This window comes from Asparagus officinalis, chromosome 1 (genome assembly GCF_001876935.1).
Source record: "Asparagus officinalis chromosome 1, Aspof.V1, whole genome shotgun sequence".
NCBI lineage: Eukaryota > Viridiplantae > Streptophyta > Magnoliopsida > Asparagales > Asparagaceae > Asparagus > Asparagus officinalis.
The window spans coordinates 120,963,750-120,983,159 of record NC_033794.1 but is presented as its reverse complement, the minus strand read 5'-3'; the positions used below and the strand labels follow the sequence as shown (position 1 = coordinate 120,983,159).

The following is a 19,410-nucleotide window of genomic DNA, read 5'->3' as shown; positions in this document are numbered from 1 at the left end:
TAAAATAGCAGAAAATGTTAGTGTAAGAAGATTTCAATTCACTTGCATGATCCTATGCATCAGGAAAATGATAAACAAGTTCAAAAATGAATTTACGATGAACAAAGAGATCGCATCATTAGCGCTTCATCAAACCTGCTCCCTTGTCAAAACTCAGAAGTTGTGCTCTCTGTACAAGCTGAGCCAAGTCCTACTGATGAAAATATAGCAAAAGGGGCAGCTCTCATGGTTCACGTTAGCGCGCGATCTGAGGATTGCTAACGTGCGCCGCTGCCGTGAAAATAATGGCAAAGAAGAAGAAAAATAGCGGGAAGAAGCTCCTGAATATTGGTCTCAGAGCCTCAAATCTGAGTTTGATTTCTCCTGGGGATCAAATTGATGCCAGTTTCGATGAAGATGATGAGGAATCTACTTTTGTCGACATGGGATCCACTGGTCCACGAGGTGAGAAGATGAAGAAATCTATGGCAGAGATTCTTGATTCTCTGAATTCTCAGTCCTCTCCGGTGGTGAATGGGGCTCAGACTTCTCAGGTGGTGAATGGTGCTCCTCCAGTGATGAGAGGTTTCCAAAATCGTTTTCTAAGTAAGTCTCCCCTCTCTCGAAATGCATCATCTAGTTCTAATAGAGTATCCTGGGCTGATATAATCGAACTGGGAATGGATCCTAATTCATCTCCTTCTAGAGATCCTAAGGAAGTATCAAGTTCTGCTGAGGGATTACCAGCTGGAACTGTTCCATTGAATGATAAACTTGAATCGGTAGCAAATGTTGAAGAGGGTAATATAATCAAGGATAATATAGCTCTCCCTCTTGAAGAATCAACAAGAGATGCTAATAAATTGGATCAGACTAAAAATCCTCAGAAAAGTTGGGTTAGCTTATTTTCAGATAACAGGAAACTCGGCAGTGGTTTAGATCTGAGCTATGTCCCCTCTGAAAATAAGGATTCTGTTTGTTTCAGTGATGAGGAATGGAACGAAGGGAGTTCTTTATGGAAATTCTCACTAGTTGGTCAGGTGTTGGGTCTGAATGTTAAATTCAAAGCCATGGAGAATTATGTGCAAAAAGCTTGGGCTCAAAAAGCTATTCCTGATGTTTGTCTCCTTAGAGCTGGGTTTTTCCTCTTTAATTTCAAAAATAAAGAGGATATGAATGAAATTCTCATGTATGGTCCCTGGTTTTTTGGCTCCAGGCCGCTACTACTGAAACCTTGGACAGTTGGAGATGATTTAGAAAAAGTCAGTGAATGCCTCTACCCTATGTGGATCCAATTGCCTGCATTAAAGCTAAACCTTTGGAATGAAAAGGGAATTAGCAAAATTACTAGTGTCATAGGGCGGCCTATCACTACAGACAAATTAACAGCTAATAGACAAAGGCTTGCCTATGCTAGAGTGCTCTTGGAAGTTAAAATGCCAGCCCCTTTGCCTGATCAGATTCTAATTCAAGGGCCAAATGGAAAACAATATAACCAAAAGGTTATCTATGAATTGAAGCCAAGATGGTGTGATTATTGCAAACAAGTGGGGCATGATTCTAAAGTCTGTAGGAGGCACTCTGTTACTCAAAAATGGATTCCAAAGATAAATTTAAATCATCCAGTAACCAATGCTGGTAATTTGAATAAACAGGATAATAGCTGCCCTCATGATCAAACTATGCTGGGAAATTTTGAGAAGGAAAAGCAAGTAATGGTAGATGAGAATTTACCACAATCATCTCCTGTTTCTCACTGTTCTGTGCATGATGTGCACGTTATGCCTTCAAGTTCTGGAGCTAATAACAGCAATTCTTTCACTCATATTGTTTCCTCAAGGAGAGTAGCACAAATTATAAAGCCTATGAATTCCTATTCTCCTCTGACCCATTTGGATGGTGGTGCTGATCCCTCTACAATTGATAGAGGGGGCCTGAATCTATGAATTTCTCTTTCTGGAATGTTAGGGGATTAAACAAATCCCCTAAACAGATTTTGGTCAAGAGGCACATACTGCAATACCATTTATCTTTTATTGCCCTTCTTGAGACCAAAATAAAGCAGGATAATATTCAGACTATAGCCAAGAGAATAGCTAATAACTGGGAATGGATTTCTAATGCAGGGATTTCTGACAAAGCTAGAGTCCTTATTTTATGGGATCCAAATGTTTTGGATGTTCACATTAAAAGTTCTTCTGCTCAACAAATTTCTTGTGCTGTTAAATCTGTTGATGATAGGCTGAATTGTATCATATCATCTGTCTATGGTTTTAATCATGCTGAAGCCAGGAAGGATTTGTGGTCTGACCTTGTTTTGGTCCATCATAATGCTGGTAATATACCTTGGCTTCTTAGTGGAGATTTCAATGCCTTGACTAGCAATGATGAAAGATTAGGGGGTTCTAGAATTACTGAGGTAGAAACAGAAGACTTTTGTAAATTCATTGATGACTGCCAGATTTCTCATATGAATACTACAGGCTGTTTTTTCACTTGGAACAACAAGCAAGGCCCTGATACAAGGGTATGGAGCAGATTAGACAGAACTTTAGTCAATCAAGCCTGGATCCAAGACTATAATTCAAGTCATGTGGAGTATTTACTCCCTTGTTTTTCTGACCACTCACCAGCCCTTGTCTCCATATATGATGATAATGTGCATGGTAAGAAGCCTTTCAAGTTTTTTAAGATGTGGACAAAACATGGGGATTACCTTCCTACTGTTACTTCTATTTGGCAAGTTCATGTGCAAGGTCACACTATGTACTCAGTGTGTTCTAAACTGAAGCTTCTTAGAAGAGCTCTAAAAGATCTAAACAAGAGGCACTTTAACAATATCAGTGAGCAGGTATTAAGAGCAAAACTGAATTTGGAAAATGTTCAAAAGGCTCTCCAAGATGATCCCTTCAATGCATTATACATTGGACAGGAAAAAGAATTCTCCTCTGCTTATAACAAATTATTGGAATGTGAACTATCTTTCTATCAACAAAAATCAAGAATATCTTGGTGTTTGCAAGGAGACAGGTGCACGAAATTTTTTCACTCTATCATTAAGAGTAACAGACACCAAAATAGAGTCATGGTCTTATATGATAACTCTGGAAATAGGATCATTGATGGGGATCTGATTGTAAAGGAGATAGTCACCTATTATGAGAATTTGCTGGGTACTTCCTCTCCTACCACTGCTCCAGATATTGACACCATTCAAAATGGAAACTGTTTAAATGAATCTCAAGCCAGGAATTTAGCTAAGCCTGTTTCTAAGGAGGAGATTAAAGATGCCATTTTCTCCATGTCTGATGATAAGTCCCCAGGCCCTGATGGTTACAGTGTCTCCTTCTACAAATCTTCATGGTCAATCACAGGTGAGGAGATCACCAAAGCTATTGAGGAATTTTTTATAACTGGTAAACTTCTTGGTGCAGTTAACTCCACCTCTATAACTCTCATTCCCAAGGTGAAGTGCCCTAAAACCCCTGCAGATTATAGACCAATCTCTTGCTGCAATTGCTTGTATAAGTTCATCTCTAAAATCCTTGCAAACAGAATTCAGTCTGTCATGGGGATTCTTATCAGTGAAGCACAATGCGCATTTGTAAAAGGGAGGCAAATTTCAAATAATATTTTGCTTGCTCATGAATTGGTTAAAAATTATGGTAGAAAGCATATTTCACCTAGAGCCATGATAAATATTGATATTAGAAAGGCTTTTGACACAGTTAATTGGAGTTTTCTGCAGAATATGCTCAATGGTCTTGGTTTTCCTAAGGTCTTTACAGGTTGGATAATGAGCTGCATATCTTCACCTAAATATTCCATTTCCCTGAATGGTTCACTTCATGGTTATTTCAAAGGAGCTAGGGGTTTAAGACAAGGTGATCCACTTTCTCCCTACTTATTCATTATTGTGATGGAGTATCTGTCAAGAGAGTTATACATGCTGAAGAATGACAGTAAATTCAAGTTTCATCCTAGATGTGGGAAGCTGAAAATATCTCATCTGATTTTTGCTGATGATCTCCTGTTATTTAGCAAAGGTGACCTCTATTCTGTCCAGAAGCTCTATAGCTGTGTCAGGAAATTCAGTGATTCATCAGGGTTGGAAGCTAATCTGTCCAAATGTTCTATCTTTTATGGAGGAGTGGAAAATTCAGTAAAAGAGGAAATCAACCATCTCCTAAGCTTTCCTGAAGGGAAATTACCTATCAAATACCTTGGATTGCCTCTTATCACTAAAAGGCTATCTTATTTGGATTGCAGTCCTCTTTTCAAAAAAATTACTGGTCAGTTCCAAATCTGGCTGAAACACAGTAATCTTTCTTATGCAGGGAGGCTTCATATCATCAAGAGTGTAATTTTGGGTGTTCAAATCTATTGGACTTCTTGTTATTTACTTCCAGTTAAGGTCCTCCAAAAGATTGATGCTCTGTGCAGGGAATTCTTATGGGGCAAAAATGATCATAAAGCTAAAATTCCTCTTGTATCTTGGGACAAAGTGTGTATGGGGAAAAAACATGGTGGTCTAGGGATATTTTCAGCTGCTAAGTGGAACATGGCATCAGCTCTCAGATCTATCTGGTATATTCATACTGATAAGGAGCTGTTATGGATCAAATGGATCCATGGTACCTATCTAAGAAGCAGTGATATATGGCAAGTAAGTGCAAAAACTGGTGACTCTTGGCTTTGGAAACAATTGTTGAAGTTGAGAGACAAAGCTGTGTCTCTTTGTGGAGGAATTATCAACTTGAAGCAGTGTCTTAACTCTTCCTACAGGAATTCTAAAATTCAGCTATCTCTGCTGTACGCAAATCTTCCTCCTTCAGCCAACAAAGTGACCTGGTATGAAACTGTCTGGGAAAGGCTAAATCCTCCTAGGCAATCTTTTATATTATGGCTGGCTATCCAAAATAAACTCCTAACAAAAGACAGGCTTGCTAATAGAGGGCTTCTTCAATCTGTTCAGTGTGTTCTATGTGAGGGTGCTTGTCTTGAGTCCCGCAATCATTTATTCTTTGATTGTGTGTTCTCTAATGAAGTCTGGAATGGGATTATGAACTGGCTCCAATTTAGTTGGAGAGCTTGTGATTGGATTCTGATTACCAACTGGTTCAGTGACAGGTTAAAGGGGAATAGATTCAAACTGAAAGTGAGACGTATGGCGTTATCGGCAACTGTTTATAACATTTGGAGAGAACGTAACACTCGTATCTTTCAGTCGAAGAACAGATGCACTGATCAAATCATCAGAGATGTCAAAATTGATATGCTGTCAACCATTCTCAATAGCAGGCTGACGGAAGAGCACAGGGAATGGGTACTATCCCTGTAAATTTGTGTTTCTGTCTGGGTTTTTTCTTCTTCTCTTCTATGTTTCTTTAATTCCCCTGTTTTGATTTCTCAGTTCTTTTGCTGAGTATTCTTGATGTACATAAAAGCACATTTTGGGATATGAATTAAATATTTTTCATTGACCAAAAAAAAAAAGTCCTACTGATGCAAATGCAGGCCACATTAAACAAAATAGACCGAAAAATATATGCACCAGCTACTCTCGGTGTAGAACATATTTGTTTAGGGGAGCCGCTATTGTTGACAAGAGGGGGGCATGGAAGCTATAAAACCCCCCTCTCCTGTCACTTAAATCATCATCAGAATCAATTAGCTTCTGAGAGCTTGAGTGAGATTAAGAGAATGATTAGAGTTTGTTATTTGGGTAATTTTGTGAGAGAGCTTGAGAGAAGAGGTAAAAATCAAGAGTGATTTGTTTGAGATATTATTGAGTGATTATAATCTCTATTTGTACTCTCTATCTCTCTATTAGTGAGATCTATCCCCTCTTTGCCTCGTGGACGTAGGCACATTGCCGAACAACGTAAATTTGGTGTCTTGCTTGTGTGGTACTTGTTTTGTTGTTGATTTGTGCTCCTATCTCAAATTTGATTATCGACTCCGCTGTGCACAACAAGTGGTATCAGAGCTCCAGGTTGGCTTGGGGTTCAATTTGGACGATTGGAGGAGAAAGCTAGGGTTTTTACAAGGGATTTCATCTTCCAAGGAGTGATGGAGAAATCAATTAGAGGATTCGGTATGGATTCTCGTTTGGAGGTACAAACCCTAATTTTGCTCTTTTTCAATTCAAGTTGTAGTTGTGTAATTTAGAGATTGGATTGTCAAAATGACCGAAGCAAGTACATCGGGATCGTCCTTGACTAAGGCGATACAATGGTTGAGCATTGACAATACAAAAACTAATGTTAACAAATTTGATGGCAAGATAAATTTTGGTTTGTGGAGCTGTCAAGTGATGGATGCATTAGATGCCCAAAATTTAGATGAGACTCTTGAATTACAAGAGAAACCTGATAATATGGATAATAAGGTTTGGAAGAAAATAAATAGTAGAGCATGCGGGGTTATTAGATCATGTTTAATATCGGATTTGATTTATGATGTAATGAATGAAACATCGGTGAAACGGTTGTGCGAAACACTCAATGACAAGTATTTGACGAAGAGCATTGGGAATAGGCTTCATTTAGAAAGATGTTTTACCAATTCAAAATGAAGAAAGGAGTTTCCATTAGAGAACATGTTAATAATTTCACAAAATTGTTATCGGATATGGCCAATGTGAATATCATGGTAAAGGATGAAGATAAGGCGATGTTGTTATTATGTTCATTGCTAGAGGATGATTATGATACATTTGTCCTTACAATAATTAATGATAGAACCACTATCAGTTATAAGGAAGTGACCTCAGCATTAGTTAATTATGAGTTGAGGAAGAGTGATATATAGTGAACTCTCCGAGAAAGCATCAGGGGATGCATTAGCAGTAAGAGGTCGTAGTCTAAACAACCGTCTATTTAATCGCTCAAAATTGAAGCCAATAGGTGGCCATAGAAGTGTTGGTAGGAATCAATACGCTTTCTATAAAGAAGATGGACATTAGAAAATTGTACAAGCTTCAGAGGTGAATGTTAGCAAAGCTAGTGATGATAAATCAGATTCGGATTTTTTGGGCTACTCATGCCCTACATTACCGTTAGTGTGTTATGTCGCCTCAACGGAGTGGATGATGGATTCGGGTGCTACATATCATATTTACCCTAGGAGGGATTGGTTCTCCAGCTTTGAGGAGTTAGAAAGAGGGGATGTCGTGCTCATGGGTAATGATCACATATGTCCTATTGGTGGTATTGGAACAGTTCGGATTAGGATGTGTGATGGGGTGACTAAGGAGCTGAAGGAAGTGAGATACGTTCTGCAATTGACGAAGAACATCATCTCACTTGGAACTTTGGAGGTAGTAGGCTATAGGGTGATCTTGGAGAATGCAACTCTGAATGTCACAAAGGGATCCATGGTGGTGATGAGAGGTGTCAGGGAAAACAATCTTTACTACTTGAATGGAAAGATAGTAACAGGGGGTATGGCAACTTCGATTACCACAGAGGATGATACTACCAGCTTATGGCACATGAGATTGGAACACACTGGTGATAAGTCCCTACAGGTATTGGCGAAACAGGGGCTGCTGAAAGGTGCAAAGACCTACAAGATAGAGCTGTGTGAACATTACATATTTGGGAAGAAGACGAAGGTAAAATTCAGCACCGTAATTCATAACACCCAAGGTATTTTAGATTATGTTCATATAAATGTTTGGGGTCCCTCCAAGAACACATCTCTTGGTGGGGCCAATTATTTTATCACTTTCATTGATGATTATTCCAGGAGAATTTGAGTATATACCATGAAGCATAAATATGAGGTCCTGGATATATTTGTAGAGTGGAAAAAGAAAGTGGAGCTACAGACAGGTAGAAAGGTGAAGGTACTTCGTTCGGATAATGGTAGTGAGTACAAGAGTGATCTGTTTCTGCAGTTTTGTCGGGATCACGGCATTAGGAGACACTTCACAGTTAGGGAGACACCACAACAAAACAGGGTGGTCGAGAAATTAAACCGTACCTTGTTGGAAAATGTGCGATGTATGCTCTCACAGAGTGGATTGGCTAGATCCTTTTGGACCGAGACATTGGTTTATATGAGCCATCTCATGAATAGGTTGCCGTGCATTGTGATAAATGGGAAGACTCCTATATGGAGGTATGGTCTAGTTCTGTAGCTAGTGATTATGATTTGATTCGAATTTTTGGGTGTCCAGCTTACTATCATGTGAATGATGGAAAATTGAATCTGAGGGTGAGGAAAGCAGTTTTGTGGGTTTTAGAGATGGAGTCAAATGCTTCAAGTTGTGGGATCCATATGATAAGAAGATGATCATTAGCAGATGTCACGTTTGATGAGGCTTACATAATGAGGTCTCAGATTCCTCAGCAGGTGAAGGAAGGCCAAACTAGCGGGATATCGCAGGAGGTGGGGGATGATGTGACTCTACACGCTTCAGATGATATTGTATCCATTAAGGCTCCTACAGAGGTGACACTAGGAGGAGACGTGATGACAGGTGGGTAGATGGAGGGATACAGTGGATATTAGGACTCAGGGACAGGGTCATGTGTTTAGGAGTCGATTGCAGCTAATAAACCAAGAAGGGTTATTCGTCGGCCAGCTAGATATGATGACATGATGGTTGCATATGCTTTATCAGTTGAGGTCATTGATGATTTGGTTCCTTCTACATATGAGGAAGCAGATTCAAGCTCTGATTCAATTAGGTGGAGGGAAGCTATGGAGGAGGAGATGCACTCTCTTCAGAAGAACGACACTTGGGAACTTGCAAAGCTACCGAATGGTAAGAAGGCTATTGGATGCATTATAAGGCATGAATAGATGATCCATGAGCACAAACATTAAATATCATCATATAAGTGAAATATAATGAATTCAAAGCAACAAATCAAAACAAAATCTTTGATAAAAGAATTTTAATAGAGGCAACAATATATCAAGCTCTTAAGCTTGTTCCAACCCATATAATCATTGTAGCACCCGATAAACATGATTTGGGAATAAACACCCAATAAACCCGGGGGTTACATAAATATAAACCTCTCATGAAAAATGAAACTCATAGTCATGAAAACAAAAGATTTGATCAAAGAAAAATTGTTTTCATATTTAAATTTTTTGAAGCATATTTTAAAAAACCAAGAAAAATAAAAATAAAAATACTAAGTTCTTGGTTAGAAACAAATCATTTTGGCACCCAAGCATTCTTAGTGCCGGATTGTTTAGGGACATGACCCCTATCGATAAAACTCAAAGCCCTAGGGTTATGAACTCATTTGGGCGTATTTTGTGCACTAGCACGGTCAAAATAAAAATTATACATATGACCTTTCCGCTTGCAATATGTGCAATGAAAAGGTTGAAATGTGTTGTATTGACCAAGTGGACGTGCATGGGAATCATTTACAAATAAAGATAGTCTTTTAAATTTATTTTGCAAATGAGAAACATCATCAAACAAAGTTAGTTCTTTTGGAACAACTTGCGATTTTGAAATATTTTGTAAATCAAAGCAAAATTTCGCTAAGTGTCCAAACCTACCACAAACATCATATTTTAAAACATGTGGTTTACTATAAATATTTGGCAAACTTGAATTCTTTTTCAAATCAAAGCAAAACTTTGCCAAATGGCCAAACCGATCACAATAATTACATTGATACACACCAGCATGCTTATGATGAACATTATGTGCATGTGCATGAGTGTGTGATGAAGAGGCTTGATGAGATGCACAAGGAACATTTGATTTTGTAGGTTTATGTGCATCATAGCAAAATTTAGACAAATGGCCTTTACGACCACAAATAGTGCATTTATAAACTTTGCTATATATGTGTGCATAATGAGTGGATGATTTAGACTCAGATTTGGCACACATATTCATAAGCTTCTTATGATTATCAGTGCAAGAAGTTAATGTTGAATCTAAAGATGATATGCGATTTTTGACAAGATTCAACTCAACATTAGGCACGACATCATTGATAATAGAAGTAGAGCATGTATGGTTATCAAATTCATTTCTAATGCATTCTACTTCTAGCATGGCATCTTTATTTGCATGAGTTAAACTAGCAATAAATGAGCTCAAATTTTTATTTTCCAAATTCAATATATCATTATTTTCTTTAAGTGTAACATTCTCTTTAGCAATGATATCAAATTTGTAACCTAACAACTCATGATCAGATTTCAAATTAACATGCTTGCTTTTTAAATCAATAAAATCATTTTGTAATTTTTTGTAGGCATGCGCTAATCTATCATATGCACAAGCGAGTTTATTAATAGATAGATCATCATCGGATTCCGAATCACTTACCACACTAGGGCTATCGCCTAGTGGTCGTGTGCATGATGGTGATGCTCCAATAGAACTTGAAGTTGATTCCGCTACAACGCGTCGAATCTCTTCCAAATCTCCTTGATGTGCTTCAAAAAGTTTCCATATCGTGTAAGCACTATAAAAAATGAGCAAGTTTGTTAGAAATATATGGTTCAAAAGCATTATGCAAGAGTTCTAACATTAACTTGTTCATTGTAAACATTTTCTTATCATGATTGCTCCACTTGGATTTCTCCAATGTGGACACAATATAAGCACAATTAATAACTTCCTATAATTTGATATTTCTAGATTCAACAAATATTTTAAATTTAGAGCACCATTGAGCATAAAGGAAATTTCTATATTTTGGAGCAATATTTGGATTATAGCCTAAACGAAATACATTTATATTCATGATATATATGTGAATATATGCAAGCAAGACAAATGCAATCATAACTAGATTAGCATAACAAGATAACTTGGACCTTTAACTCAAGATGATTAGTCTTTAAATCAAAAAGCACCAAACTCTGATACCAATTGTTAGACCCTAGAGGGGAGGGTGACTAGGATCTTATGCTAATCTAATCCGATTTTATGCTAATTAAAACTAATTAACAAGTTATCCTAGCAAGTATAAAATACAACAAGATATGTGAGCTAGGATAAGTGATATGAACAAAGAGATATATCCTAGCAAAGAGGTATATAATGAAATATATGCAAGGATATATAAACTAACACAAGGGTGAAATAAATATAAATAAGATAAGAGTGATAGTGTAAATAAACAATGCAAACACACAATATGATCACGGAGTTCGGACCTTCCGTCCTACGTCTCTACTCCCCACTCTCGGGGAGAAATCCACTATCACAACCGGGTTTTCTACGTTTAGCCGAATAACGTTTACACCTCACACTCAGTTTTCTAGCTAACCGAAAACTTTACAATCAACACTCTTGCAATCCCACTCTACACCCTCTCAAGTGTTGGACCTAGACATGTCTCCCTTAAGTGCTCGGATACAACCTCTCCCTAGGTTCGTCAACCGACGCCACTCCTCTTGGGACGATTCTCGACTTACACCACACACTTCTCTCGGTGTACAAGTGTATTACAAAGTGAATCTCACAATAAGCACAATAGTGTATTACAAAGTGAATCTCACAATAAGCACAATACAACAAATGATTGTTCTCTAATATGGATGAGAATACAATGTAAGCTCACACTCAATTGTTACAACTCTCACCAACCCAAATATACGATGTATGCAAATACAATAAGTTCAAGTGGGTGTGTGTAAACAATGAGTGAAATCAAATCAACTAAACTCAATATAAAATACTAGCTTAATAGAATGATAATCAAACAATACAAAATATAAAGCTAGATAGAGTTTAGAAAACTTCTCCAATAAGCTCAAATATCAATGAATTGATCTCCACTTCCTCTTGTGGAATTCTTCACAAACCAAACCCTTAAACAAACTTAAAACCAAACTTAAATAAAATTTAAATCCTTGTTAAACTCTTGTTTAAAAACTTCTTGGGTACTTGAAAGATGAGAGAAAGGGGGTATATATAGCCTCCCGAAATCTTAGCCAAAACCCCAAAGGAAATGACCAAAAAGCCCATAGAGAAAAAGTGAGGAACTAGCCCTTAGAACCCAACGGTCAGTTCGGCGGTTGACCGTAAAAATCTCGCGGTCGACCGCGAGCAGCAAAAAGGCTAGGGTTTGACTCTGGACAACGGACGGTTGACAGTGGTGGTCGACCGCGAAACCGGTCGATCGCCACGGTCAACCGCGAGCCATCAAAAGTAGTTTTGAGTCTCTGGACTCAAGGACGGTCGACCATGGCAGTCGATCGCAAACTGTTATATGAAATTGACAGGTTTTAAACAGTTTTTTGAGTTTAAAACCATGTTTAAAAATATCAAATAAATTCCAAAAAATATAAAACTTTGGAAAATGATTGTAGACATGATAGTACACATGCTACAAAAACTAGTTTTTAGAAAGGACCTCCTAAGTAAAAAATATCATCATTTTACAAAATAGTCCAAAACATGAAAAGTGAACACATGAATTTTAACATTTTAGCGTAATCATATTTTGAAATAATACAAAATAATTTTATAGACTTAAAGAAAGATGTAAACTATTGTTATGAAGTCTATAAATAATAAATATAGTATTTTATTAAAAAATACACATATAATGCACTAAAACATGATTTCATTAAACTATATAAAATTGGTATTGATGAAATCATATATATGCAAATAAGTATGAAATAAGAAATGTATATTCAATTGTATTCAATTGTTTCATATTAAAACTTAAAAACTCAAAACCATGTAAAATATACATAGAAACCAAAACTTAACTTATGTATATATATAACTAAATATATATACAAAGAAACCAATAAAATATGTGTGCATATTATATTGAGCTTAAAGTACCAACACACATAATATAACACCTAAACTAAATGTTACCCAAGCAATCTTGATCTTCAATAAGCTTGACTTGGTATACTTGCGGATGAAGCTTGAACTTGAATCTTTAACTTGAATTGTGTAGCTTCACTCCACTATTCCGTCAACCTCCATTGGATATGATCGTGAATGCTTGATTCTATCCATCCTCCAACATATTGTTTGTCTACAATAAATAAGAAAATACAAATACTAGGCAAACAACATTAGTGGTAAATTATTTGTTAAACATCATCAAAACAAGAAGGCCAATAGGTCAAGGGTATACGAGGAGCCCATATGACCCGTGTGTTTATTTACACAAGCTACAAAAATGATGAGTATGTTTATTTGTTGTTATATATTGACGATATGCTCCTGCTATGAAGATATTGGGTATGAAGATTGACAGAGACGGGGTGAAGGGGAGGTTGAAGTTGACACAGAGGAGCTACTTGCAGAAGATGCTAAAGAAATTCAGTTTTGATGGCAATGTCAAGGCGGTGAGTACTCCATTAGCTCTCCACTTTAAACTTAGAGCTAAAATATCACATGTTTCAGTTGAGGATCGTGAGTACATGTCCAAAGTTCCATATGCCAATACGGTGGGTAGCTTGATGTATATGATGGTGTGTACAAGGCTAGATTTATCACAGGTCATGAGCATGGTGTCTAGGTACATGCACGACCTTGGGAAGGGTCATTGGGAGGCTGTAAAGTGGATCCTACGGTATATCAAAGGTACCGTGGATGTTGGTTTGGTGTTTGAGAAGAATGAGAGAAATGGACAGGATTGTGTTGGATATGTGGATTCGGATTATGTTTGGGATCTTGACAAGCGTCGGTCTACTACTGGATATGTGTTTACACTAGCAGGAGTACCAGTATGTTAGAGATATACACTTTAGTCTATAGTGGCTCTCTCCACTACGGAGGCGGAGTATATGACATTGACTGAAGCTATGAAGGAGGATTTGTGGTTGTAGGAATTATTGGAAGACTTAGGGATTACACGTACAGGATACCATCAGGGTAAATTATGATAGCATGTCAGCTATCTATTTGGCAAAGAACCAGGGCTCCTATGCTGGGAGCATTTCGGGGTATTGGTCTAACCACCTCAACTCCCCGTGCACTAACAAAGCACATTGATGTCAGATTCCACTTTGTTCGAGACGTCTTGAATAATGGAGATGTTAGATTGGAGAAGATCCACACAAAGGACAATCCGACAGATATGTTAACCAAAGTTATCACTAGTGTAAAATTTTGTCATTGTTTGGAGTTGTTAAATATTCTTCGTTGTTGAGGACCTTTAGAGGCCATTTGGGTGAACTACGTGAGGCTTGATTCCTTGGGCAAGAGGATACGTAGGCAGTCAATTTGATGCAGCCAGTTTGATGAGTTGACATCGACACGGTGGAGATATATTGTTAGAATTCTCATTTGGATTCCCGACTTGTTGTGGATTGAGTCCGTTGTCGTGGATTGATTCCACTTCGTGCTGGACGCAACAAGTGGGAAGGTTGATATCGGGGTCGGCTCAGTTTTATTGGAAAACTTCACTGAGGTGGAGATTGTTGGGGTCAAATAAACATGTAGCCACCGAAAGGAGATTGTGGCTGTCAACAAAATCAAGCCAACAAAATGAAGAAGTCAAAAAAATGAGAGGGCTTCGGTGGCTCGTTGACAAAGAGAGAGGGGTGGCCGAAGTTTAGGGGACCCGCCATTGTTGACAAGAGGGGGGCATGGAAGCTATAAAACCCCCCACTCCTCTCACTTAAATCATCATCAGAATCAATTAGCTTCTGAGAGCTTGAGTGAGATTAAGAGAGTGATTAGGGTTTGTTATTTGGGCAATTTTGTGAGAGAGCTTGAGTGAGATTAAGAGAGTGATTAGGGTTTGTTATTTGGGCAATTTTGTGAGAGAGCTTGAGAGAAGAGGTAAAAAGGTTTGTTATTTGGGCAATTTTGTGAGAGAGCTTGAGAGAAGAGGTAAAAATCAAGAGTGATTTGTTTGTGAGATTATTAAGTGATTGTAATCTCTATTTGCACTCTCTCTCTCTCTCTCTGTTAGTGAGATCTATCCCCTCCTTACCCCGTGGACGTAGGCACATTGTAGAACCACGTAAATTTGATGTCTTGCATGTGTGGTACTTATTTGGTTATTGATTTGTGCTCCTATCTCGGATTTGATTATCGACTCCGTTGCGCACAACAGAACATTTAAAAGTGTCTAGCAGAAATCATGTCATTGTTCACAAATTGAGCCGAGGATTTACAAACCAAAGCAAAAGTTAATGGAGAAAGAAATTAAAAATGAAAATGCAAAGTTGATATTGTTGTAAAAAAAATAGAGCACATAGAAAAAGAAAGGCCTCCTTATTAGTACCGTGAACACACACGCACGCGTTATTCCAAAGGGGATTAGAAGGAGTTATATCTGCGCATACGTGCAAGCTTGTCAAATATAAATCCTTTTCCAAATAATTGAAAATGACATGAGATAAGAATCTGTCTCAAAAATCTCATCCAAATCAAAAAATTTATTACCCAAAAAATACATATAATCTGATCCTATCTTTGATCGAAAAATCCGCAACAAACACAGATTTATTTCCCGAAGCAATAAACCGAAAATCCAACCGCATTATCTAAAACCTCATACTCATAAATATCGTTCGTCATCCCTCTGTAAACCCCAGGAAACACTTTTCCTATTTTATTTAAGGATGGATCCCTTCAGCCTCCTCCCAGACCACCTCATCTCCATCATCCTCTCCCTCCTCCCCTTCACCGAAGCCGCCAGAACCAGCATCCTCTCTCGCCGATGGCGCAATCTGTGGGTCCACATCACAGATTTCTACATCAGTGGCCGACGTCACGACGACTTAACCAAACAAATCCAATGCATAGACGCAGTCCTATCACACCCTCAAGTCAACATCCTCAAGTTCAGAATATCGCTCTCCTCATTTGCCCCCAAGCCCGTAACGGACCGTTGGGCCGGCAACCTAGCCAGGATGAGGGTTACCAACGTGAGCCTGACGCTGGTCCATGTGAGCCACGTAGTGCTGCAACGTCTACTGAGTTCAAAGTCCTTGACAAAACTCAAACTTCGGTATTGCATTTTCCCGCGTGACATTTCTCCACTTCTTGTTTCTTGCACTAGCCTCAGACATCTAGACCTTCGCGGTATTGAAACAAGCGATACAGCCATTAGAGAGATAATATCGGCATGCGAGAATCTGAGTTCACTGAAGATAGGATTTTGTGTGTTGAGACAACTCGTAGTCAACCATCAGAGGCTGGAGTGCTTTGTGTGGGCAACGGCGTCACGAACGTGTGATATGGATATTGAGACTCCGAATCTGAGAAAGTTGAAATTGGACATACTTTCTTGTAAATTAAGGAGGCTTCGGGTTTCAGCTCCGATGCTCAGGACGTCGAGGATCTGTATTGAGAGGAGTGGGCTGCCTACCGACAGCGACTCATTGCGGTCACTGAAAGAACTTCTTGCTGGGATTAGGAACTCTGAGCGGCTTCAACTGGATGGTGAAGTGGTTCAGGTACGTGAACGTCCCCGTTTTTCTTTGATCAATTTTTATAACTTTGATGTTTATATGGTGGTTCAGGTACAATTTTCTTTGATCAATTTTTATAACTTTTGATGCTTATATAGTGGTTCAGGTACAATTTTTATAACTTTGATGCTTATATAGTTGTTAGCGAGATAAACATTTAGCCCCCTCGCGTGACGCGGGGGAAGAGAAGGGCTCAAACCCTATTTAGATAATTGGAAAAAGGATTTCTCTAAAATTATCTCGTTTTGATGATAAAAAGACATTGATGGTAAATTGGAAATTATGCAAAACAAGAAACACATTTAGTAATCTTTATACCTCGTGTGATACTCTTATTAATATAAATATGATTTTTTATAAACAAGAATCTAGTTGTTTGTTCATTCATTTCTCTGGAACCTGGCTCATTTGAGGTCTAAGTCTTGTTGCTCCTGACATACAAAGTAACGACCAAGATCATTCTTCAAACTTGATTTTAATCATATATAGTTGTCTTCGAGATTGGGATGGGAGAAGTCCTTTAAATCTCCCTCTAATACTGGTGCGGTCTAAGCAACGAAAGGTATATATATAGAATAGTTGAGAAAGCTAAATGTTATAGGAAATTTTATGAACTTATGGAAACACTAAATACTGCATGCCACTTATTTACCCTCCACTCTTTTTTTCATTTGGGCATGTGGATCGTTCTTTTTGTCTCGTCTCTAGTGTCTAATGCACCACCAGATTTTTTTTTTTTTTTAAAGGAAAAAGAAAGCTAAAATGATACTTAATACTACATACTTAGCTTTACCCTAATTCCTCTACTTCTCTAAATAATCCAGTTGCGCCACCTCCAGAGCAAGTCTTCAGAAAGTAGAGAACTCTCTTATTAATTCTTGTTACTTAGTGGTACATGCCTTTTATAACTTAAACTGTATCTTATTGCTAATAGTCATCCACATATGTTTTTATCCTACAAAAACTTTCCAATGAAGCCAGTTAGTAGGGAATCAAGAGGGCTGTATATTACTACAGAATCAAAGAACCATATAACCTCAGATTCTCATCATTTTGAGAAAAGTACATATTATTATCTACATATTATTGTATAGAGCTGTCCATAGGAAAGCTATATACGAATGGATCACTTTTTTTGGCAAGAGGAAGATGCTACCCCAATGGGCATGGATGCTGTAAATAACTGACTTGATTAGTTGTAATCTGCTAGCATAAGTGAGGAATCTAGCAGTCCAGCACTTGATTCTAGCCATAATCCTCTCAATCAAAACCCCACGGTTAATAGAGGTAGGACCCTTGGATAATAAAGGGATGCCAAGATATTTCACAGGTATAAGACCCCCTCTACAAATTGAAGTAAATGAATAATATGATGCCTAGTACTAATAGGAACACCTCCAAAGAAAGCTTGGCTTTTAGAAACATTAACACAAAGGCTAGATGCTTGAGAGAAATGAGAGAATTTAAGAAACAATCGCTCAACAGAATCAAAATCCTCTCTACAGAACAACATCAAGCCATCTGCAATGCACAAATGAGTAAATTTTATTTCTATTGCATTTAGGATGATTGTGAAATTTATCATTTCCCTCCAAATTAGAAAGACTTCTGCTAAAATTTTGAGCCAACATTTGATGCTATCTCTAAAGCAATACTTGCTTCCAACTCATATGTGGCGGTGATTGATATGGTTTACTATGAGGATAGAAATTGCTTCTTATATTTTCATTTTCTTGGTTCAAAAACCTTTGAAATTTTTACTTCTGGTCAAATCGAACATTTATTTACGATATTTTTCTTGTTTCTTCTAGTGCTTACCCTCGCGCTTCACGCCTTTGGAGTTCGCCTCTATTTTTCCGAAGCTAAAGAAATTGCGCATAACTGATCTAGGTATAGAAGATCCAGGACAAATTTCTGCTCTCACTGCGTTTCTCCAAAGTTTCTCTGAGTTACGAGAACTTAAAATTGAGGTAGTCACTTCCTAAAGTTATTTCCAACTTTTTCATCTCTTTCACTGACATGTATCGCGAAGATCTTGTTTAGATTATCATTAATAAAACAATTAATTGCAATAGTTATCAATTTTCCCAGGTAAAAACATATTCTCTAAAGTTGATGATACCTAACAGACGCAAGCCAACTGATCAAACCCAAGCTCACCCAGCCAACGTTACAGTTGAGGTATGTTACTTTCTAAAGTTTAATTTTCAACTTTTTTATGTCTTAAATTAACATGTCTCGAGTAGATCTTCTCGGTATTACCATTAATAAAAAATTAATTAACCGTAAAAAGTTACTGTTTTGTAGGGAAAACCACATGAACTGGGAGGATGGTGATACCAAGTAGATCCAAGGCAATGGATCAGACCCGAGCTAACAAAGCGAGCCTGACCACTCTGCCTTTTTTCAAATGTAGCGTTCTCTAGAAGATTATAAATCACCTGGTTGTTAAAATTTTAGACACTAGACTTAATGTGCTTTCCTTAATATATAATTCGGTAGGATTTTAGCAAATTTGACAGTGCGGTGTATTGCTAGCTCTTAGCATCTCTTTTTATGTATTCCTTCTGTTGGAACTATGAAGATTAGTTTTATAGCTTGAATGAATAAATTAATCTTTTGGCGAAGTGAGTTTTCTCCTTCTCTATTAATTGTTCTCTATTATTTGGTGGGCTCCTTTGAGAGAGACCTTAATCCTTGTTACACTTGTGTTCAGCCCCTCTCCTCCTTGTTCCAGCGACAGAGGGAGTAATATTTTGTGAAGAAACTAGGGTATCTAAGGACATTGCATTTAAATTTATTTATGAGGAAATTCTTAAAAATTATTCAGCGGAAGGGAAAGATTTATTTTTGCTTGATGTTGGATTTTAATCAAGGGTTGCAACGCATTTTGAGAGATTAGTGATGGCATACAATGCTGAAATTTTCAATATTGTCTGAAAATAGCAATGTACATGCTTTATGGAAACTGCAACTGCTACAGTCAACTGCCAAAAAACACTATATATAGCAAACTTCTAGGATTTACATGAT

The 19,410-nt window shown here is 37.7% G+C and overlaps 1 protein-coding gene across 1 annotated transcript; it reads left to right on the top strand.

Annotated features, from left to right (window-relative positions):
- Nucleotides 15,520–18,963, top strand: LOC109844260 (F-box protein At5g03100-like). The gene is made up of 4 exons (XM_020413229.1): nt 15,520–16,362; nt 18,189–18,347; nt 18,469–18,558; nt 18,685–18,963. Exons 1-4 carry the CDS (start codon nt 15,526–15,528, stop codon nt 18,712–18,714), a joined length of 1,116 nt encoding a protein of 371 aa, XP_020268818.1. The 5' UTR covers nt 15,520–15,525; the 3' UTR covers nt 18,715–18,963.

What these genes read in the sequence shown, in the direction of transcription:
- LOC109844260 (XM_020413229.1), top strand. Translation starts at nt 15,526, where the DNA reads ATGGATCCCTTCAGCCTCCTCCCAGACCACCTCATCTCCATCATCCTC. An exon ending in TACGAGAACTTAAAATTGAG is followed by an intron (nt 18,348 to 18,468) that starts GTAGTCACTTCC and finishes CAATTTTCCCAG; the next exon opens with GTAAAAACATATTCTCTAAA. An exon ending in CAGCCAACGTTACAGTTGAG is followed by an intron (nt 18,559 to 18,684) that starts GTATGTTACTTT and finishes ACTGTTTTGTAG; the next exon opens with GGAAAACCACATGAACTGGG.